This window comes from Sinohyriopsis cumingii, chromosome 2 (assembly GCF_028554795.1).
Source record: "Sinohyriopsis cumingii isolate HCF-2022 chromosome 2, ASM2855479v2, whole genome shotgun sequence".
Taxonomy (NCBI): Eukaryota; Metazoa; Mollusca; class Bivalvia; order Unionida; family Unionidae; genus Sinohyriopsis; species Sinohyriopsis cumingii.
In genome coordinates this window covers 106,175,609-106,195,061 of record NC_142962.1, presented here as the reverse complement: position 1 = coordinate 106,195,061, position 19,453 = coordinate 106,175,609, and the positions used below count along the sequence as shown (strand labels likewise).

General features: G+C 34.1%; 2 protein-coding genes across 17 annotated transcripts in view; both read right to left on the bottom strand.

The window, feature by feature from the left end:
- LOC149805564 (spectrin beta chain-like) overlaps positions 1 to 19,453 on the bottom strand; it is a 196,609-nt gene that overhangs the window by 63,644 nt on the left and 113,512 nt on the right. For 15 of the 16 annotated variants that reach the window (XM_089950191.1, XM_089950176.1, XM_089950181.1 and 12 more), the window contains 9 exons: positions 17,698 to 17,794; positions 16,889 to 17,017; positions 16,316 to 16,432; positions 14,486 to 14,761; positions 13,874 to 13,963; positions 12,452 to 12,529; positions 8,776 to 8,802; positions 6,378 to 6,550; positions 2,749 to 2,839 (listed from right to left, as the gene is read on the bottom strand). In XM_089950191.1, the coding sequence (XP_089806317.1) occupies positions 2,749 to 2,839; positions 6,378 to 6,550; positions 8,776 to 8,802; positions 12,452 to 12,529; positions 13,874 to 13,963; positions 14,486 to 14,761; positions 16,316 to 16,432; positions 16,889 to 17,017; positions 17,698 to 17,794 (1,078 nt within the window). The remainder of the gene's footprint in view (positions 1 to 2,748; positions 2,840 to 6,377; positions 6,551 to 8,775; positions 8,803 to 12,451; positions 12,530 to 13,873; positions 13,964 to 14,485; positions 14,762 to 16,315; positions 16,433 to 16,888; positions 17,018 to 17,697; positions 17,795 to 19,453) is intronic. The other variant, XM_089950179.1, reaches the window with a different exon arrangement.
- The window catches only part of LOC149805565 (uncharacterized), a 460,129-nt gene that overhangs the window by 429,452 nt on the left and 11,224 nt on the right, over positions 1 to 19,453 (bottom strand). The window lies entirely within an intron of this gene.

Sequence of the window (19,453 nt, the reverse complement as noted above, 5' to 3'; positions counted from 1 at the left end):
TATGTTAGTGATTTTGTTATATCCCATTGCAGTGATTCTTTCTTGTTCTGAATTATTCAATGGTGTATTTCTTATGTTAGTGATTTTGTTGTATTCCAATGCAGTGATTCTTTCTTGTTCTGAATTATTCAATGGTGTATTTCTTATGTTAGTGATTTTGTTGTATTCCAATGCAGTGATTCTTTCTTGATCTGAATTATTCAATGGTGTATTTCTTATGTTAGTGATTTTGTTATATTCCAGTGCAGTGATTCTTTCTTGTTCTGAATTATTCAATGGTGTATTTCTTATGTTAGTGATTTTGTTGTATTCCAATGCAGTGATTCTTTCTTGTTCTGAATTATTCAATGGTGTATTTCTTATGTTAGTGATTTTGTTATATTCCAATGCAGTGATTCTTTCTTGTTCTGAATTATTCAATGGTGTATTTCTTATGTTAGTGATTTTGTTATATTCCAATGCAGTGATTCTTTCTTGATCTGAATTATTCAATGGTTATTTCTTGTTAGTGATTTTGTTATATTCCAATGCAGTGATTCTTTCTTGTTCTGAATTATTCAATGGTGTATTTCTTATGTTAGTGATTTTGTTGTATTCCAATGCAGTGATTCTTTCTTGTTCTGAATTATTCAATGGTGTATTTCTTATGTTAGTGATTTTGTTGTATTCCAATGCAGTGATTCTTTCTTGTTCTGAATTATTCAATGGTGTATTTCTTATGTTAGTGATTTTGTTATATTCCAATGCAGTGATTCTTTCTTGATCTGAATTATTCAATGGTGTATTTCTTATGTTAGTGATTTTGTTATATTCCAGTGCAGTGATTCTTTCTTGTTCTGAATTATTCAATGGTGTATTTCTTATGTTAGTGATTTTGTTGTATTCCAATGCAGTGATTCTTTCTTGTTCTGAATTATTCAATGGTGTACTTCTTATGTTAGTGATTTTGTTATATTCCAATGCAGTGATTCTTTCTTGTTCTGAATTATTCAATGGTGTATTTCTTATGTTAGTGATTTTGTTATATTCCAATGCAGTGATTCTTTCTTGTTCTGAATTATTCAATGGTTATTTCTTGTTAGTGATTTTGTTATATTCCAATGCAGTGATTCTTTCTTGTTCTGAATTATTCAATGGTGTATTTCTTATGTTAGTGATTTTGTTGTGTTCCAATGCAGCAATTCTTTGTCAGCATGAACCACATCTTGTTGTATTCCAACATGTGACAATAACTCCATACACGAATCACAAAGACATGTATATAGACTGATCGACAGTGCTGCAGCCCCAAAGCCATCAGCTATAAAAGCTAGAGGGCAAGAAGGCTCAGGCCTTCATGGCAAGCCTTTCAATCAAAGTACTGGTGAAAAACTAACACTGACTCAACAAAAGTGCATCTACAACTGACACCAGTTTTAAGGAATGCTTTTCCATATAAATTGATCTTCACGAGAATTATACACAGCCTCAATCATTAATTTAAAAACAAAAAACAATCTGATACTGTAATAACTAAGTATCAATAATAGCTAATTACTGATGGGCAGTACATTTTGCATGGTAGTTTTACCCTACCTAGTGAACGATGTGCTCTTGTTCTATTCCCACACAAAGTATTAAGAAACTACACATTAGATACAGCTCTAACAATAATGAGCAATGATTTTAAATTTCATTTATTTAAAAAACCTCAATCAGATCATTTTTTTAACATTCACAAGTCCTTATGTTTACTAGTTGGTAGATCCAAATTATGACATGGTGCTAAAAGATGGCTACTAATATCTAACCGTAGTAAAAAATATTTAGAAATGTTCATGAAGGTAGAATATATGTCTGTGTGTGTGTACACATTTAACAGCACTTCAGCACAATGGCTACATGGAGCTGATCAAAACTTTAAACGGAGTACAAAATGAAGACTTTGCACACAAAATTTAGGAAGAGAAATCCTTCCAAATAAATGTAAATTGGAAGTAAAAGATAAAAGGGACAATTTTAACGTTCTCTAAGATGCCTACAAAATCAAAATCATAGGAAAATATATATAAAATCATAAAAATATATGGCCAACAACTTTTTTTGTACATGTAAACCATATTTCCTCAGAAATTCAAGATCTTCTCATGTAGTACCATAAAGTTCTTTAATCTAAGTCACTTAAAAAAAAGAACCTCAGTCTCAATGAGCCAAATCAGGCGTAAGTATCCTATACACCACTGTCATAAAGGGATGCCACACTCCATTGATGGGTCTGATGTTATAAAGCTTTTTTTAGAGTTTTCATACCGTACACTTTGCCAATTACATTAAAAATTCTGATGAATGCAATGTTGAAGTCATTCTGCAGGATTTTTAGAAATGGTTGACTGCAAAGCAGTTCCAGCTACTCTATCTGCCACTTCATTACCCTTAATAACAACATAACTATGCCTCTAACAGGAAACTATATTTTTTTCAATACTGAGTAGTGGTCCCCTTCTTGAACAGCACCCCACTGAGTAGTGGTCCCCTTCTTGAACAGCACCCCACCCCAAGTGGACACAGCTTTATATGGCCAGGATTGCTAGGCACTGAGGAGTTTTGTTCAAATGTAAATGTAATGGTTACCCTTCTAATACGATTTGTGGCCAACATACTAGTACAAAAATTGTTAAATGTAATCTCATGATCAGACATAATAGAATTTACTGATGGTGATCTCAAAAATACTGTTGATTCCTAAATTCAACATAGGTGTGTACATACCTCATCACATTCCTGCAGAAACTGTTGTAGCAGAAGTTGGTCCCTCAACCGTTCTAACTGCTCATCTGCTCTCTGTCTGTTTGAATTCCTCCTGCAAATAACAAATCACTACAATGAGAAACAGCTAGGCACAGTCTAATTCAGCATCACAAAATTGTGGGTTGAAGTCCATTTAGTGTCAACTTAGGACGCTGGTGTCGTGCTTTTGAAATAGTTACTTCTTTGTATGCCCCAATTTAACACAGCTATGAATGTGTGTCAGTATTTCACTATAGTAATAACCTGTGATGGACCTAGATCCCATTCAGGGGAATCAGCCACATACTTCATGCCACACCAACCAGAATAACATGACCTTATGAGACAAAAGCAGACTCCTCCTGATGACTTTCACTCAACCTTAATTATAAACAAATCTTTCTGTACTATTCATTAAATGATCAAAAGTCTGGAAACATTTTTCTCGTACAAAAAAATTCAAATATTTATAAGTCTCAAAATTTATATAGAATATATCTGTAGACAAAAGAACATCCATTAGCCAATGGAAACACACTGGACCCTGCCAACTCTAGAAACTGGCTTTACCAAGTTAGTGTCAAATCCAGACATTTCTCACTGAATTCTCAGCAAAAATGACGCCACCTAGAAACCAATGTCTATTCGGAATATACATTTCCACTCTGAAGGGATTTCCTTCAGGCATGTTGGGACTGTATCAAGGCATACCAACTTTGTTCTCTTCCCTTGATTATTGTCCAAATTTCATTATAGTTAAATTCTCACCTTACCAGTCGTATTTAAAGGCAGAATCCTGTTTGCAGCATTCAATGCATTTGTGCAATACTTTTCTATTTCTCCTGCGATATGTTACAAATCCAGTTTTAATTGGTTTGCATACATGCTACCATACATGCTCACTCGTACAACTCAAACACAGCAACAGTGACCTTTACAAACATGTTGCATAGTAACTCAAGAAAAATCAGGCTTTATTTCTACAATTTATGCCTCCAACAAATGAGAAGAGTCATGGGTAGGCTCCAGTCCATACTATCACAGGAAAGGTTCCTTTTATAAATATAAAAGCGTTTAATACAATTATCAAGAATTTGCCACTCAAATTACTACTGTTCAAAAATAAATCTCTTTTTTTTATATCAAAAATAGCAAGCACAATCTCTATTCCCAAACACCCTTGAAGAGTCCCTGGATAAGATGACCACATGATTTTGTAATACAAGGGGCTTCAGCTGAACTGTTGCAATCATTTTCACACCTGTATCCAAGCTTGAATTACAGTAAACAAACTGATGACTAGTGGGTGTCTACATTGCATCAATCACAGTTATGGGTTGGCAACATAATGATGATGTATATCAGACAGTGTCAGGAAACAATGCCACCAGTGGGTTTTGAAAGTCACTGCATGCTAATTAGGGATAAATTTTCCATACAGCTACTCCCAAGCTAAGTAATTTCTGTCTGGAAATGAAAACATACCTGGAAATTTTCCCAAAGCTATAATTATACATCAAAAGTTAATTTTACACAAGTTTGTTGTACATTCCAAATTTTTGATAGCTCAAATGATCTTTTGAACAGAATTAATCTCTTTTCCTCAGTAAGATATGTTGCAAGAATCAAACTTAAAAAAAATCACTTTTCTTTAATTATTCCATGGAATCAGAGTAAAATTATTAGGTGTAGGTAACTTTTTCAGCTAGATATGATTACTCGAGTTGATCAATTATTTGAGTAATAATTACAATTAAAGGACACTCAAGAAAATACATGAAATTGCTTTTATGTACACCTGTCACTGATATAGTGGTTGAATATGCTGCCACTGATACACCGGTCACTGATATAGTGGTTGAATATGCTGTCACTGATACACTTGTCACTGATATAGTGGTTGAATATGCTGCCACTGATACACTTGTCACTGATATAGTGGTTGAATATGCTGTCACTGATACACTTGTCACTGATATAGTGGTTGAATATGCTGTCACTGATACACTTGTCACTGATACAGTGGTTGAATATGCTGTCACTGATACAATTGTCACTGATATAGTGGTTGAATATGATGTCACTGACACATTTGTCACTGATATAGTGTCTGAATTCAACGTCTAATATATAGCATGAACAAAGTATTAACACCGTTTACTTGCCATCTGATATCATACCGTCCAGGCTTGCAATTAATCCATAATACATGTAATTCCATTGCAAAAACTGCATACATATTTAAACTATTCAATAATTTTGTCATAGATCATTGTGTCTGAATTCAGTGGGAAAATTAACAGCAAAATTAGGTTTAGAAAGACGAAGCACGTGTATGGTTCATTACATTCCAGGGTCTGTGAACAGTGTCTATACAAATTTCACACTGCTAAAATTTTCTCATGTGTTTCCGTGTACAGTTATCCATTGTAAATTTCCAATAATTAATAATTGTATGCCTATTCATTTGAATGACTACAGCAAGAATAATTAACAATCAACACAGGCTTTCTGCATGCATGTAACTTTTACTTCAGATTTTGTGAATATCGAAATAATGTGTGAAAACTACCGGTACTATACTAATCACTGCACAAAATGCTGAGTATGACTTGCATTTGTGAACTTGCTTTTCTATAACGGTAAAATATTTTTATAAAAAAATATAAAAAACAGGAAATTCCTAACGAGTTCATAAGCAAACACCAAACATATGTAGAACCCGAGAACTAAGTGCAGTAGGCCTTCAGTGGTCACGAGTCATTTTTATAATTTTTTAAAACCTGAACGCATGTACAATTTCATACCCTTTCAAATTTCAAGTTAATAAGGCAGACATTATTTACTGGTCAACTGATTGTGCCTAATAACACTGCCAAGCCCAGCTAACATGTTGGCAGCTTTTGTTTTTTGATGTTTATTAAATTGTTAGAACCTTTAATCAATCACAGCATTGTTTGCTGCTTGGTTGTGTATGCAAATAAGAAACACATGTTGGCTATTGACTGAGCAACGATTGTATACAGAATTAACTGAAGACAATCACAAAGACGACTTATTGACTTTACTCATGGATCAGTAATCAGTAACATTCCCGATAATGTTTATTTTGGCATAACACTTCAAAAACTTGGTGAAACTTAAATTTCAGAAGCTACGCCATGACCGATTATATTAAAATTCATATGCTAACTCTTCCCCAAAACGACAATAAATGTTTAACACACTACTTCTCGTACTTAAAACCACGCCATGATCGTATTATATTCTATTCATACACAATCTCTTCCCCAAAATGATACATTTTTATACACTATTTCACGTACTTTGAACCAAAAAATTTTTTTTCATGTGTTAATGAATATAGAAATTTTGGGAGCCACACCATAACCACATTATATCCAAATTCATGTTATCGCGGGGTGTGTTATGGCAGGGTCGCAATGTATATGAAATTTAAAAAAAGAAGTTTTTTTTAGTGTTATTCCTTGATAAAGCAGGTGTCCTTCATATGGCAGAGTCTGCTATATAGAGACAGGTCTTACTACATTATACACAACTAAAAATAAAGTAGAAGCGTCTATCAGGAATGTAAATGCTGATAGCTGTACCTCTCATTGATGTTCTCAGCCTTCTTATGGATCTTGTCAGCAGCATAGTGGTTAGCTTCTATCAGCTTGTTGGCTAAACTTAGCACAGAGTTGATCTTCTCATCATTGGCATCCATGGTAGTGATGAAAGCTTCATGGCGTTTGACAAGGTTCTCTGCTGCCTCCAATGTATTCTATGAAAAATTAACATTCATTATAAGATTATCAATAACAGGCAGATTTTCCTGATTAGATTTATTTCAAAAAATGCTGTGACAATTTTCTCTTAATCTACTTCTTATAGCATGAAAAGATTATCTCTGTAAACTATGTAACTTAGGATATTTGTTGAGACAGTCCTTTATAACTAAATTTTAAAACAAGAGGCCTAATTCCACATTCTGAGCTAATGCTTGCATGAAATGTTTTAGCCAATCGCATGATAAAAATACCAATGACACTAACTGAAAGTGACAGCTACTGCTTGCCTTTCCATGGATGCAAGCTTAACAAATATACTGATCAACATCTTCCAATTTGTGTACAGGAAGCCAAATTAATATCCTGGATTTATGAAACTACATAAATGAACAGATACGTATGATTGCCTGTTAACTACTATGCATTCTGTATGGATTCCTATGGGACCTATAAATACTTAATGAGAAGCTCATTAAAACTGGATCAAGGATGTTGAAATTATAAAGCTTTCAAATAGTATATATAAAATTTAATATTTTTTAAAAATTGGCAGTTTATATAATTTATTATAGTTTTGTTCAGCTTTTTTGTGATAACTTTAAATCATATCTTTGAGTAAGACCATCAGTAGAAGATGGAAAAACTGTGGTCAGCTCAAGATATTTATCACATTTTTTTATGACCTGATTTACTGAATGAAGCCAGATAAAAAAACTAACATGTATCATTTGTAAAGTAACTTTTTACCACAACTTTTCAATGGTGGATCAACAGAGAACATGCCAATTCTTATGTCAATCGAAACAATATATATTAAAATCAATTCAGTCAAAATTTTTTAAATTGCATTCTCTTCTATACTTTTCCTCTACTCACAAAATTTATGTGTATACAATATACACATTAAACATATTGTGCAGTTTATTTCTGACATGACTTATTTCAAGAGCAAAATGACTCAGAAATTGGACTTGTTTTCAAAGTATCAAAAGCAAAAACTTGGAGGTCAGCTTAATTTAAAAATTGTAAGATACACAGCAAAAGCTAAACAACTGTCCCATTCTGATCTTGTTCAAACATATAACACTTAAAGTCAGATGTGATTGTATAACAATTCAAATCCTGATGTCAACTGGACTTGTCGCTGTATTTATAGAATGTCTGTTATACCATAATTCATAAACAGCTGCCACATGGGGCACTGAGGTAATTTCTCATGTTTAATATAATTCTGAGTTTTGCATATCCAGAATGCAAGCAACCCAACTTGGATTTGTTGTGAAGCATATTTCGTTAACACGTAAAGCAGGACACATGCAAATATAGGCATTCACACAACGATATATACATGTTTTGGAAACACTGAACAGATATTACTTCTTAGAAGTGCAAGGATACACATTGACAATAAAAACATTTAACAGGAGCTACAACTGAACATGCACACCCAGATTTGAAAATATGAACACATGAAAGACAAGATGATAAAATTAATGAATGATGGCACATGCATATGAAATATCTCTCAAAGCAAAAACAGCATGAACGACAATAAATATTTTGTTTTGCTGGTTTTTAAAGGCACTTTTAACACATTACAGGCCATATTATGACAAAGACATAGGAGTCAAGCATCTTTCCCAAGGACACGCAAAGGCAAGTGATGCAGGCTGCCCTGGTCAGGTACTGAACACACGTTCCTTAGTTTATGAGTCTAATGCTCTATCCACTAAAATTACCATGGCTCCCAACAATAAATGAAAGATGTATATGACAAATAATGAATTAACCTTGACAACTGACATAGTTATAAAATTCAGTACACCAATGCCAACAAATTATACTTTCCAATATACTGAAAAATATCATCTCCAAACAAAACAAACAATGCAAATATATCTTGCAGGCAACAAACAAAAAGAATATTTGATCCAATATAAAAGCACAAGATTTTCAATGAAATTTTAAAAGGTAACAAAATTTTAATTGAAATCCAGATTACATCAGTAGTTTACTTTTATATTTCCATACAATTTTACAGCAGATAGCATGAAATATATACACAGGCAAAAATATAAAAATAATGACGAAAAATAAATATCCCAAAGCCCAAAGACTGTGTAGGATTTTGTTCTTTAAATAATGACTATATAAATAAAATAATTTGGTACTGCATGCTATGAGAACTAAAAAGTTACAGGGCTTTTCTTAAGCCTACCTGCTTATCTAGCAATCCAAGAGTGGTCTGTGCAAAAATGGGTCATGAATGAAACATGAGCTTACAAACATTTGTCAACATGAATGAATAAAAACAATGATATTGCATTTGAAATTCCTTTTAAAAATAAAACATATAACACTTACAAGTCTGTTGTGATTATATAACAATTCAAACCCTGCTGTCAACTGAACTGGACAGCAGTTTTATAGCATGTCTGTTGTGCCACAATTTATAGACAATTTTATTTTCAACAAGAGACTGGTTATCTGTTTCTCTCCCAAAAAAATATGGTCAAAATACAACTCTTCTTTATAAAAAAAAACCAAAAGCAACAAAAAAATGAAGAGGAACAGCACCACATCACAATGAGTGAACTGTGTAGAAGTTTTACTTTAGGTCTGGCAAGAATGTCAAGTTCCTACAATTAGCAGATTTCAACAAAGTTAATTATTTCAAATACACTATTACTTTTACAAAACCATTATCATAAAACAGCAATATTTTCTGCTTTAAAAAGACAAAATAAAGAGTTTAGAATTTCAGTCATATATTTTCATTGTACGCTATACATTTATTCCTAAAGCCATGACAAAAAGTCAAAAAGTTAAATATTCTCACGCATATATGTCAAAGAACAATGCATCAATTATTTTTTGACAACACACTCAAAAAGTTTACATGCAAATGCACCACTGCCAGTCTATTTCAGTTCAGTCTTCCTGGTATGTTGAACTTGCCTCTTTTTTCCCCCATCTTTTATTTTTTTTTAAGCATCCAAAACTCTGAGCATAAGTCAAAAGACTTGAAGTGTTAGGTTTAATGAGAATATGGGCCTTTTCCATATGACAAGAAACAAGAGTCCAAAGTGGACTTAAGGTCACTAAACTTGCTGACAACTAACGCATCAGTTAGTAGCCAAGACATTGCGGTCAATAGGATGCTTTCTATGATGTTAATTTTTTTTCAATTTTTTTTTAATGATGGAAATATTCCATGGTGGATTGGCACAATTTGTAAAATGAAAGCTCCTTTTGCCATAATGCCTAAATTCAAATTTGGTCAAATTCTGTAGTCAATGAATGTTTCCTGGATTTGATGGCACATCAGAATCATTTACATAAACTTTAACGTGTGAATAAGATATGATACAATTCATGCCAGTAACAAAAAGGACACCACAGGTCGACAGCAGACAATGAGATTTAACCGTCAACAAGAGTAACAGTGACAATAACAGTGAGAATGATTGGTGGATAAGCCATGGACAGTTACAAAGCTTTTCTCTATACTCACTGTGTCCACTTGCTAGCATTTCGACATGAGAATATACTGGTTCATTCCAGAATTTCAAAATCGATGACAAATCTTTATCAAAATTTATCTTGAATAATTCTTTAGAACATTCTTTACAGCAGAATCTTTAAAACATTTAGAAGTCTAAAAATCAAAAGGAATTATTATTACAGTCCTTAAAACAAGAGAAGAAAAGAAAAATATTCTATATATTGATCACTTACAATACTTCAACCATGTCATTTAAGATACAAAGTTTTAAGCAAATTGATTCACACCCAAAATGACAATGTAGGGATAAGAAAAATTTAAATGCTTGATAGAACTGTTGAAAAGAGATCTGCTTTAATTATATGATAGCTACTTTGTTACATAAATAAATACGGAAGTAGGAAGAAACTCATTTCCATTTCTATCCATTATAGTTTTACATACCAGGAGATTTCTAGTGTCTTTGTTAACAAAGCACATTTCAGATTCAAGACATACTGAATAAATTACAAATTAGTTATTTCTGCTCAACTAAATTTAACTGAAACAACTAGAGTAGCATAAATTGTACATAATGCAGATACTGATGTTGCATACAGTGGTTTCCCTCTTAAATAATGCATACAGTGGTCCCCCTATCCCCCATATTACAGTGGTTACACGCTTCATGGACCAATGACAATGTTCAGAAGTACCCCTCTAGGATGGCCGCCCCTCTAATGCAACCAGCATACTAATGCAAAAAATGTCAATGTACCCCTCACAAACTGCTGTACAATTGTGTTCACAGACAGAAACCTCAGAAATATTTGTTGATTGCTAAATTCAACACACTGACATTTGCTCCCGAATGCAAATCAAGTAGCTAGCTTTAATCCATACCATGAGGTAAGTAATCAAGTTATCTGTACTACAGTGTGTTCCATGCAGTGACAGTTTTGTCTTGCAGTGACAGTTTTGTCATGCAGTGACAGTTTTGTCACTTTCATGACTACTGGTTATTAATTCCACCAATAATTATCAAGATGACAAAAGCACAGCATTGTTCAGTTCAAGTCAGCATGACATCCAGTTGTCATAAAGTAAAATCATGTGTTAGCTTTTGTAGCTCCTCCATCTAACAATTTAAAATATATTTTAATGGGTACAAGATCAAAAACCAGTTTAGCCCGTAACAAGTTCACTTTCTTTGTAAATGATGAGCATTTCCTGCAACAACTACATATCCCAGATAAAGCAACAAGTTATTTCACCTAACCCTAACCATTTCATTTACACATTACACAGCAGTGATGATAGTCAGATGTTTGAACCTCGATTTCAAGGACAAGGTGGTTACAATTATGCCAAGCTTCATTATGACGATTCCATAACATGTCTGTGACATTTAAATAAAAATATTAAATATTTAAAAATTAATTAAGCCTTTCATAACGCATTACTAAATTATTACTCACATCTCTGTGATGCCCCACTAGAAGTGACACCCCTCCTGTAAGGACACTTTCCTGCTGCAGATAGGGTGGCCTAACAAGAATGGGAGCATTATAGTCCTCAATATATGCACCAGTAGGACATGGCTGACCTTGGGAAATTATTGACCAATGAGTCCCAGTGACCGTAACTTTTTGGGTCAAGTTATGCAGTCTTGAGTTAAACTTGCTTTGCAGAAACCATCATTTTCTTATTAAACTTACCAAGACCATGACCTTTGACCCCAAAATCAATAGCTTTCTTCTTTACTCCAAGTGTAATCCATCAACAAATTCTAGTCCTCGTCTGTCATACAAAACTACTAGTTGTTATCAAGTATTCTTTGAGCCCAAGTCCTTGACATTTGACCTTTAGATGCCAAACTGAAAGAGTCCTACCTAACTCCCTAGTGCATCCCATCCACAAAGCTTGGTAAAAGTACATGGTTTAAAACTAAAGTTGCTTTGTGGAAATAAAAAAGTTGATGCATATACATATGGATGGACAACATCCTTTCAACAGGTGTATAAAAATGAGTAATGAGTAATCATTTCTGTCAAAAAGGATAAAGTTTAATAACTGATATTAATGATGACAGTTCAATAAGGAGAAAAATGTAGCAAGGATTTATATATACCATAACTTTCCTGTTCACAAATGACCTCGACACTACCTTGAAATAAAATCTCCAATATGCATCTACATAATCTGCTTGCATTCTAATCTGCCAAGGGCAATGAGAAAATGGAAAATATTAAATAGACATATGTTTACTTCATACAGGCATTCTGTTCATCCACACAATTTAGATCCTTTGATAGGATTCAAGCATTACTAAGACCTGATCAAATTTTCTTAACTGGGTGCACACTACATGTGACGTTTCATTCCTGGGACAATGAAGAAAATAACTTACTGGCACATCCTCCTTCGAAAGAAAGTTCTCATGTTGGTTGAGTAGTACCTCAGCCTGCTTGACATCTCTCATGAACATCTGTGAAATTAATAATTTTTCATTATGTATGCCCTTCAGCAGTCTAAACATACATCATTTGCAAGAAATCATGGCAAAATGATCATACTGGTATTAAAATCCAGAACAATGACGGCTCTTACAGGTTTGATTGTGTGGGTTTAGCACATAGTATGCCATTCATGGCAGCAAGTATATTTGGTCGAGTAAGAACCCTAGGAAGACCGACCAACCCATGGGAGGCTTATGGCAAGCTTTCTCACATGTCCATGTTGGTTAAGACAAGACTCATAGACAGGTGGGATATAAGTGATCTGTAAAGGCAAGCACATTAGACCACTCAGCCACCCAGGGATTTAACATAATTTCAGGAATATGTATAACTTGATCATACCTTCCAAGATCATTTTTTACAGCATCATATTCATAAAAACTTACCCTGACTTACGATCATTAGACTTTATAACATTGGACAGATGCATCATGCAAAGGCAGATGGTAAGCATCATCTAATTAGTGAGAGCAATTAATGTCAGACTTGGTCATAACATCCAAGCACTGGCAGGCAACTGTCATCCATTCACAATTTCTTCCAACAGTATAGTGCAAACATGATACAGGCCTAACACTGCATAAGCTGTTGCAATTTCTTCCAACAGTCTAGTGCAAACATGATAAAGGCCTAACACTGCACAAGCTGTGGCAATTTCTTCCAACAGTATAGTGCAAACATAATGCTGGCCTAACAATGCACAAGCTGTGGCAATTTCTTCCAACAGTATAGTGCAGACATGATAGAGGCCTAACACTGCTTAAGCTGTGGCAATTTCTTCCAACAGTATAGTGCAAACATAATGCTGGGCCTAACACTGCATAAGCTGTGGCAATTTCTTCCAACAGTATAGTGCAAACATGATACAGGCCTAACACTGCATAAGCTGTGGCAATTTCTTCCAATAGTATAGTGCAAACATAATACAGGCCTAACAATGCGCAAGCTGTTGAAATGACCAATGCCTCCCAGTGTTGTGAAATTATGACTGTTTCTGGCTTTGCTTGTTCATGGTAAATTGCCACAACTGTAATTAGGAAAATTGTGCAAATTCTCTTTACTTACACCCCACTGACTAATTCATGCATTTCCTGCCTGCTGCAAATGTGTCGAGTCTTTGTGAGTTACTGCAAATCTTTACAATTTCTTAAGTATAAAATATTTTATATTTTCAAGAGCAAACTGCACTCAGTGAAATATTTTTTATGACTGACGCTATCATGCATGAAAAGTAGAAATTAGTTCATTATAAAATTGTCAAATGCTTTATGCTGAGACTTTGTGCTGCTAAATGAATGCTCTACAATACAAACCTGCATATTGAGACTCTGAGAGAGAAGTTGTTGTCTGTTTTCCCACATCTGTAGCAGCTCTCCCCAGCCATCATCCAGGGCAGCAAGACGCTAAACAAACAACAAAAGCTTAAGAGGTTCTGATCATTCACAATAAATAATACTGATTTTATTTATTTTTTGCATCATTTGAACAGGAAATATTTTATGTATAGAATCGTTCCAAATCATTCAAAGCAAGAAGAAAAAAAAACAATTCACTTTAAGATACTTTTATATAATCAAGTAACAAGAGTACCATACCAAATAAACATGACTTGTGTTTATCACATTCTCACTTACGATAAGCACAGGGGGTCTGTCTTAAAAATATTCATCTGAAGTCAAGTTCTGGATGATCATTGGTCAAGAGCTTAATAATATTTTCAAAGATTCTGTAAAAGTGAGGAGGTACTCTTCATTATGAAAATGCTATATTATAAAAGTTCTGTAGAATGTAACAAATACATGATGGGTAAAGGAGTATTTCAAAGATGTCGATATCATCATCATAAATCCAAATTATTAAGTTGTTATTATTATGCGGTTCTACATCATTACTATTTCTTCACGAGTATCTTAAGGGAAATTCACCTGTCTGAGGAACATGTACTGTGGATCAGTCTGACCCTCTGTGAGGCGGTCACCATAGTCCTTCATCTTGGCATACTCGGGGACATAGGCATCAATTTCATCCTTCAGCTGCTGATGCTGGTTAAGGAGTCGTTCTGCATCAGCTAGACTGTTTGGAATATCTTCAGATGCCACGGTGGTCTGTGTGCGTGCCAGCCACTGCTGGAAGTGGTCAAGGTTGCCAAGGAAACGCTGCAGTTCACCAGCTTCACCAAGTTTCTCATCACGTTCTTTCAGCTGTAATGGAGATTACAAGCATCTGATGAAACAGATTTAGAAAAACGAATGAACACTCTACACAGTAACTGTAATACCAGTCATATTCAGCTACAATAAACTGAAAATGCTAAAAGAATAACTCTGATTCTATTTTCCTATGTATAACACTGGGCCTTCCATTAAAGTTGGAGGATGAGTTGTCAAAGAGGGCAAGGGGTTTGGGGACCTCCCCCCATGGGAATAAAGTATTTATTTTAAAGTAGCTGGGTGAAAAGTAAAGCAGCCAGGTAAATCACCCAGCTCCTGATTGATAAGGAAACCCCTGACAATATTAACATAATTAATGAATGTCTGAAAACACATTAAAATTCTGGATCATCTGAAAGAGGGTACATACACTTGCCTTCATTTAGTCTTATGTCCCATCATGGACGTGGATATAAAATACAATGGCTTACATTTGCTGTTCTTACTTCAACCAATAATTAATGTAACTACATTACTACCAGATCGTGAAACTGTTTATTTTGTGTGATTTAGGTAAGTCCATTACACATCCAGGAGATTAATGCACTTTGGGTCAGCAACAAAGTCCTTGCTAACACTGTGACAGTAGTACAGTCTGATATTATAGTAATTAATGGGGGGGATGTCAAGACATTATTTTATTAATATATTAGTGATTTAGGTGATTAGGTGGTGAGTGGTGGAGTCTGAAGAAACCATACACTGATATATAATTTGCATTCTTAAAGTCATATACTGCAAGTGAATTGGGGTATTACCATCGATTAACACTGCCATTTTGGAGGTGGTTTTGGAAACCTCCTGTATGTATAATTGGTCGGTTAAATTTAGATTTATATGGCCTAATAACAGCAAATAAGTCATTAAAACCAATGTTAGTAAACAGATTTCTTGGTTTTGATGAACTTATGGTTATTTAAAAGCAAGTAAAAATTAAACTGAAGACATTACCTACAATCTATGTTAGGTACTGTGTAATGCGTAGAAATGCTTAGAAGGGGTAGGCAAATAAAAATGTGTAGTTATTTACAGATGGGGTCGGTGGGTAAGGGTTAAGGCAAAGGTAAGGATGCCTGTAGAGCAAAGGGTTAAACATTTGTATCAATTTATCAATTGATACAACTGAGGGAGAATTTCAAGGAAATTTTCAATACAATGACTTTGCAAAGATAAAACTATTTCACAATTAAAGGAGTTTTCAAAGCAACTCTTCAGTTTCAAGTGTTTTTCATGGTTGTATGAACCATGTTAACACAGTAGCAGCAATCACGTTATGTCCATGGCACTATAGCAAATGCATTAAAACTGCATGCAATAGCCACAAAAGTATCTCTTAATACCAAAACTACAAGTCTGTCATTTTACAAACTCGTCACTTTTCAATAATTACACGATCTCATTGCTCAACTGCAAACTGTCATTTGATCATTTTCACACAATCAAAAATATATTTATGGTGGGATTCATTCGATTTAATGGAGATTAATGCAGAAGAAAACACTGAATGTGTTCACCAATCATTTAAGAAATGAACCTTAATCTTACCATTTCCTTGAGATTCATCCAGACATTGTTAATTTCTGCAATCTTTTCTCGTACAGACTGGGCATCCTCTGGGCTAGCCTCTTCCAATTTTTCAGCTTCGCCTTGCAGAGATTCAAGCTAAAAAGGGACAGAAAGTTTATGTTGCCATGTAAATTAGATATCTAATAAATAGCCCTTGCATCATTTCTATACAAAATTTCAGAACAAGGATCAACATTCCAACTTCTTTACAACACATAATCTCTAGCAAAACAACTTCAAATGTTGTTTGTATGAAGTAAAACTTTAAAGCACACAAGCACAAGAATGACTATATGGTGCCAATTAAAGATTATGTTCCAAAATGTAAAAAATTATAAATTGCACAACTTTAAGATGATAAACCCTTGCAAGAGATGTAAACATCAACTACAACATGGTAAAATATACAAGTAAATGGTTACAATTCCTTAAAAGATATATAAAATGTAAGATATGGTAACAGCTGTAAAATCCTTAGAACAATCAAAATCTGAGTTCTCTAGGTAGTGGGAAGAAAGACAGCATCAGGGCATTTTCCAACTGTTGAATTACCTTAGCCTGGATGGCAGCGAGGTCTCTTTCCATTCCACTAAGTCGTCTCTGAAGTGTCATGACACCGGCAAGATCATTACCCAACTCCTCAGTTGATTCAATGATCTTGGTTTTTTCCGTAATCCAGCTCTGTTACAGATAAAAGTGGTAAAGTTGGCATAAATGACTTAAGATTTAGAAGAATAAAATATTGTTTTTAAGAAAACACCAAATCTTATTATTTCCATACACACCATGGATAATGTCCATCTGCTGAAATCAACGAAATTCTGAATGCATAAAATTGTTCCAATTATAGCATCATCTAACATATAACAGATGAATAAAGTCAAACAGATCTGTACCCACCTTGAATGTAAGCATACAAAGTAAAAGCCTAATTCACCTTTCGAGACCTTGGCAACAAAATGGGAAGATAAAGCTTGTTCCTGCTCTATTAAGAAGAAATCATCAAAATATAGCAATGTTAAACCAACCCTTTATTATTGCTGTATTGTTAACTGACAGATAAATTAGTGCAGTTTTGTATATACCCATCAACAGCTACACTATTTCAGCGAACAACAAAGTCTATATTTTGCTTATAATAATTTCATATTTTCTAGGAAAATCCAACTAGATATTTTTAGTAATATTCCCAAAGTTACTCCACCTTAATCATACTCATCTCAGTTTTGAAGTATGAAATTCCTGGCAATAAAGGGGAAGACCAATTTTTGATCTTTAGTTAGAACATATAAGAATTATATTTGTACTAAAGTTCTCAGATGAAGCAACTGAAAAGGTAAGACAATGCAGTCCATACTTACGATAGTTTCATTGCACTCAATATGGAAGTCTTGTAGGCCATGGGCTAGATTGATTTCATCACGTTTCTGGTCTACCAACTCACGCAAATTATTCCAGCTGAAATAATAACATTTTTGTTTGAATACACAAAATTTCCAAATTTTATTTCAGACTTCTTGAGCTTTCATTTCTAGTGAGAATTATGTGAAATTACATCTTGATGTGTATGATAAAACAAGTTCATAGAACTCAGTGTCTCACCTGTATCCATATGCTTCTTAGTACCATCCCTATATATTATATACTTTGATAATACATGACTTTAACATTGTTGACAATAATGCTCATGTACTCAAGTACGCATGGCAGGAATACACTGCATGCAAGTGTATCAATTTTAGACCTATAGTAATACATTTCTTCCTCATTATAATAGGGTAGTCAGGGTCCATAACATTTTATAACATAGAAGTTGGAGCCCATGACTGCTGATCCCATTATATACCAAACCATATTATTGCAAGAACTGCCGACCCCATTATATACCAAACCATACTATAGCAAGAACTGCCGACCCCATTATATACTGAACCATATTATAGCAAGAACTGCTGACCCCATTATATACTGAACCATATTATAGCAAGAAATGCCCACCCCATTATATACCAAACCATATTATTGCAAGAACTGCCAACGCCATTATATACCAAACCATATCATAGCAAGAACTGCTGACCCCATTATATACTGAACCATATTATAGCAAGAACTGCCGACCCCATTATATACTGAACCATATCATAGCAAGAACTGCTGACCTCATTATATACCAAACCATATTATAGCAAGAACTGCCGACCCCATTATATACCGAACAATACTATAGCAAGAAATGCCGACCCCATTATATACCGAACCATATTATCACAAGAACTGCCGACCCCATTATATACTGAACCATATTATAGCAAGAACTGCTGACCTCATTATATACCAAACCATATTATAGCAAGAACTGCCGACCCCATTATATACCGAACAATACTATAGCAAGAAATGCCGACCCCATTATATACCGAACCATATTATAGCAAGAACTGCCGACCCCATTATATACCAAACCATATTATAGCAAGAACTTCCGACCCCATTATATACTGAACCATATTATAGCAAGAACTGCAGCATGTACTGAATCACAATTATATTAACAAAATTGGTACATAATGAACCGTGGCATTGCAGGAAGGATCAAAATGTTTTTAAAACAATTGTGTTCTGAAAAGGAAAAAAATGACAGAACACTAGCTTCACGATTTCTTTCAACCCATGCTGTACACTGGTATGGTTTTGGTCATGGTTTCCTTAATGATGCTGCTTTACAGCCGGAATCATATTATAATAAACAATAGCTGTTTTACCTTGAATTTCAGCTGAACACAGTGTCTGATGCTGAACTTTTATCATTATTTAAAATAATAAAACATGCTTTCTGCTGAAGAAAAGACAAGAAAAACTCTTTGCATATCTGCACTTAGTCTTTAGACCTATTAAAAATTATACAAAAGTAAGAAGTTTAACGTAGCAACATCTGTAAAAGATAAGCGACCTTTAACCACTTTAACACGAAACTTTAACATAGTTTACCATGATGCTTTCATATGTAATATAGGCAAGACTGGAACCTAGCATATCATATCGTAAACTTACCATAAAGTTAAAGTTATATTGTAAAACGATTTCATTTGAATGAGGCCAGTGATGCATAAGAAA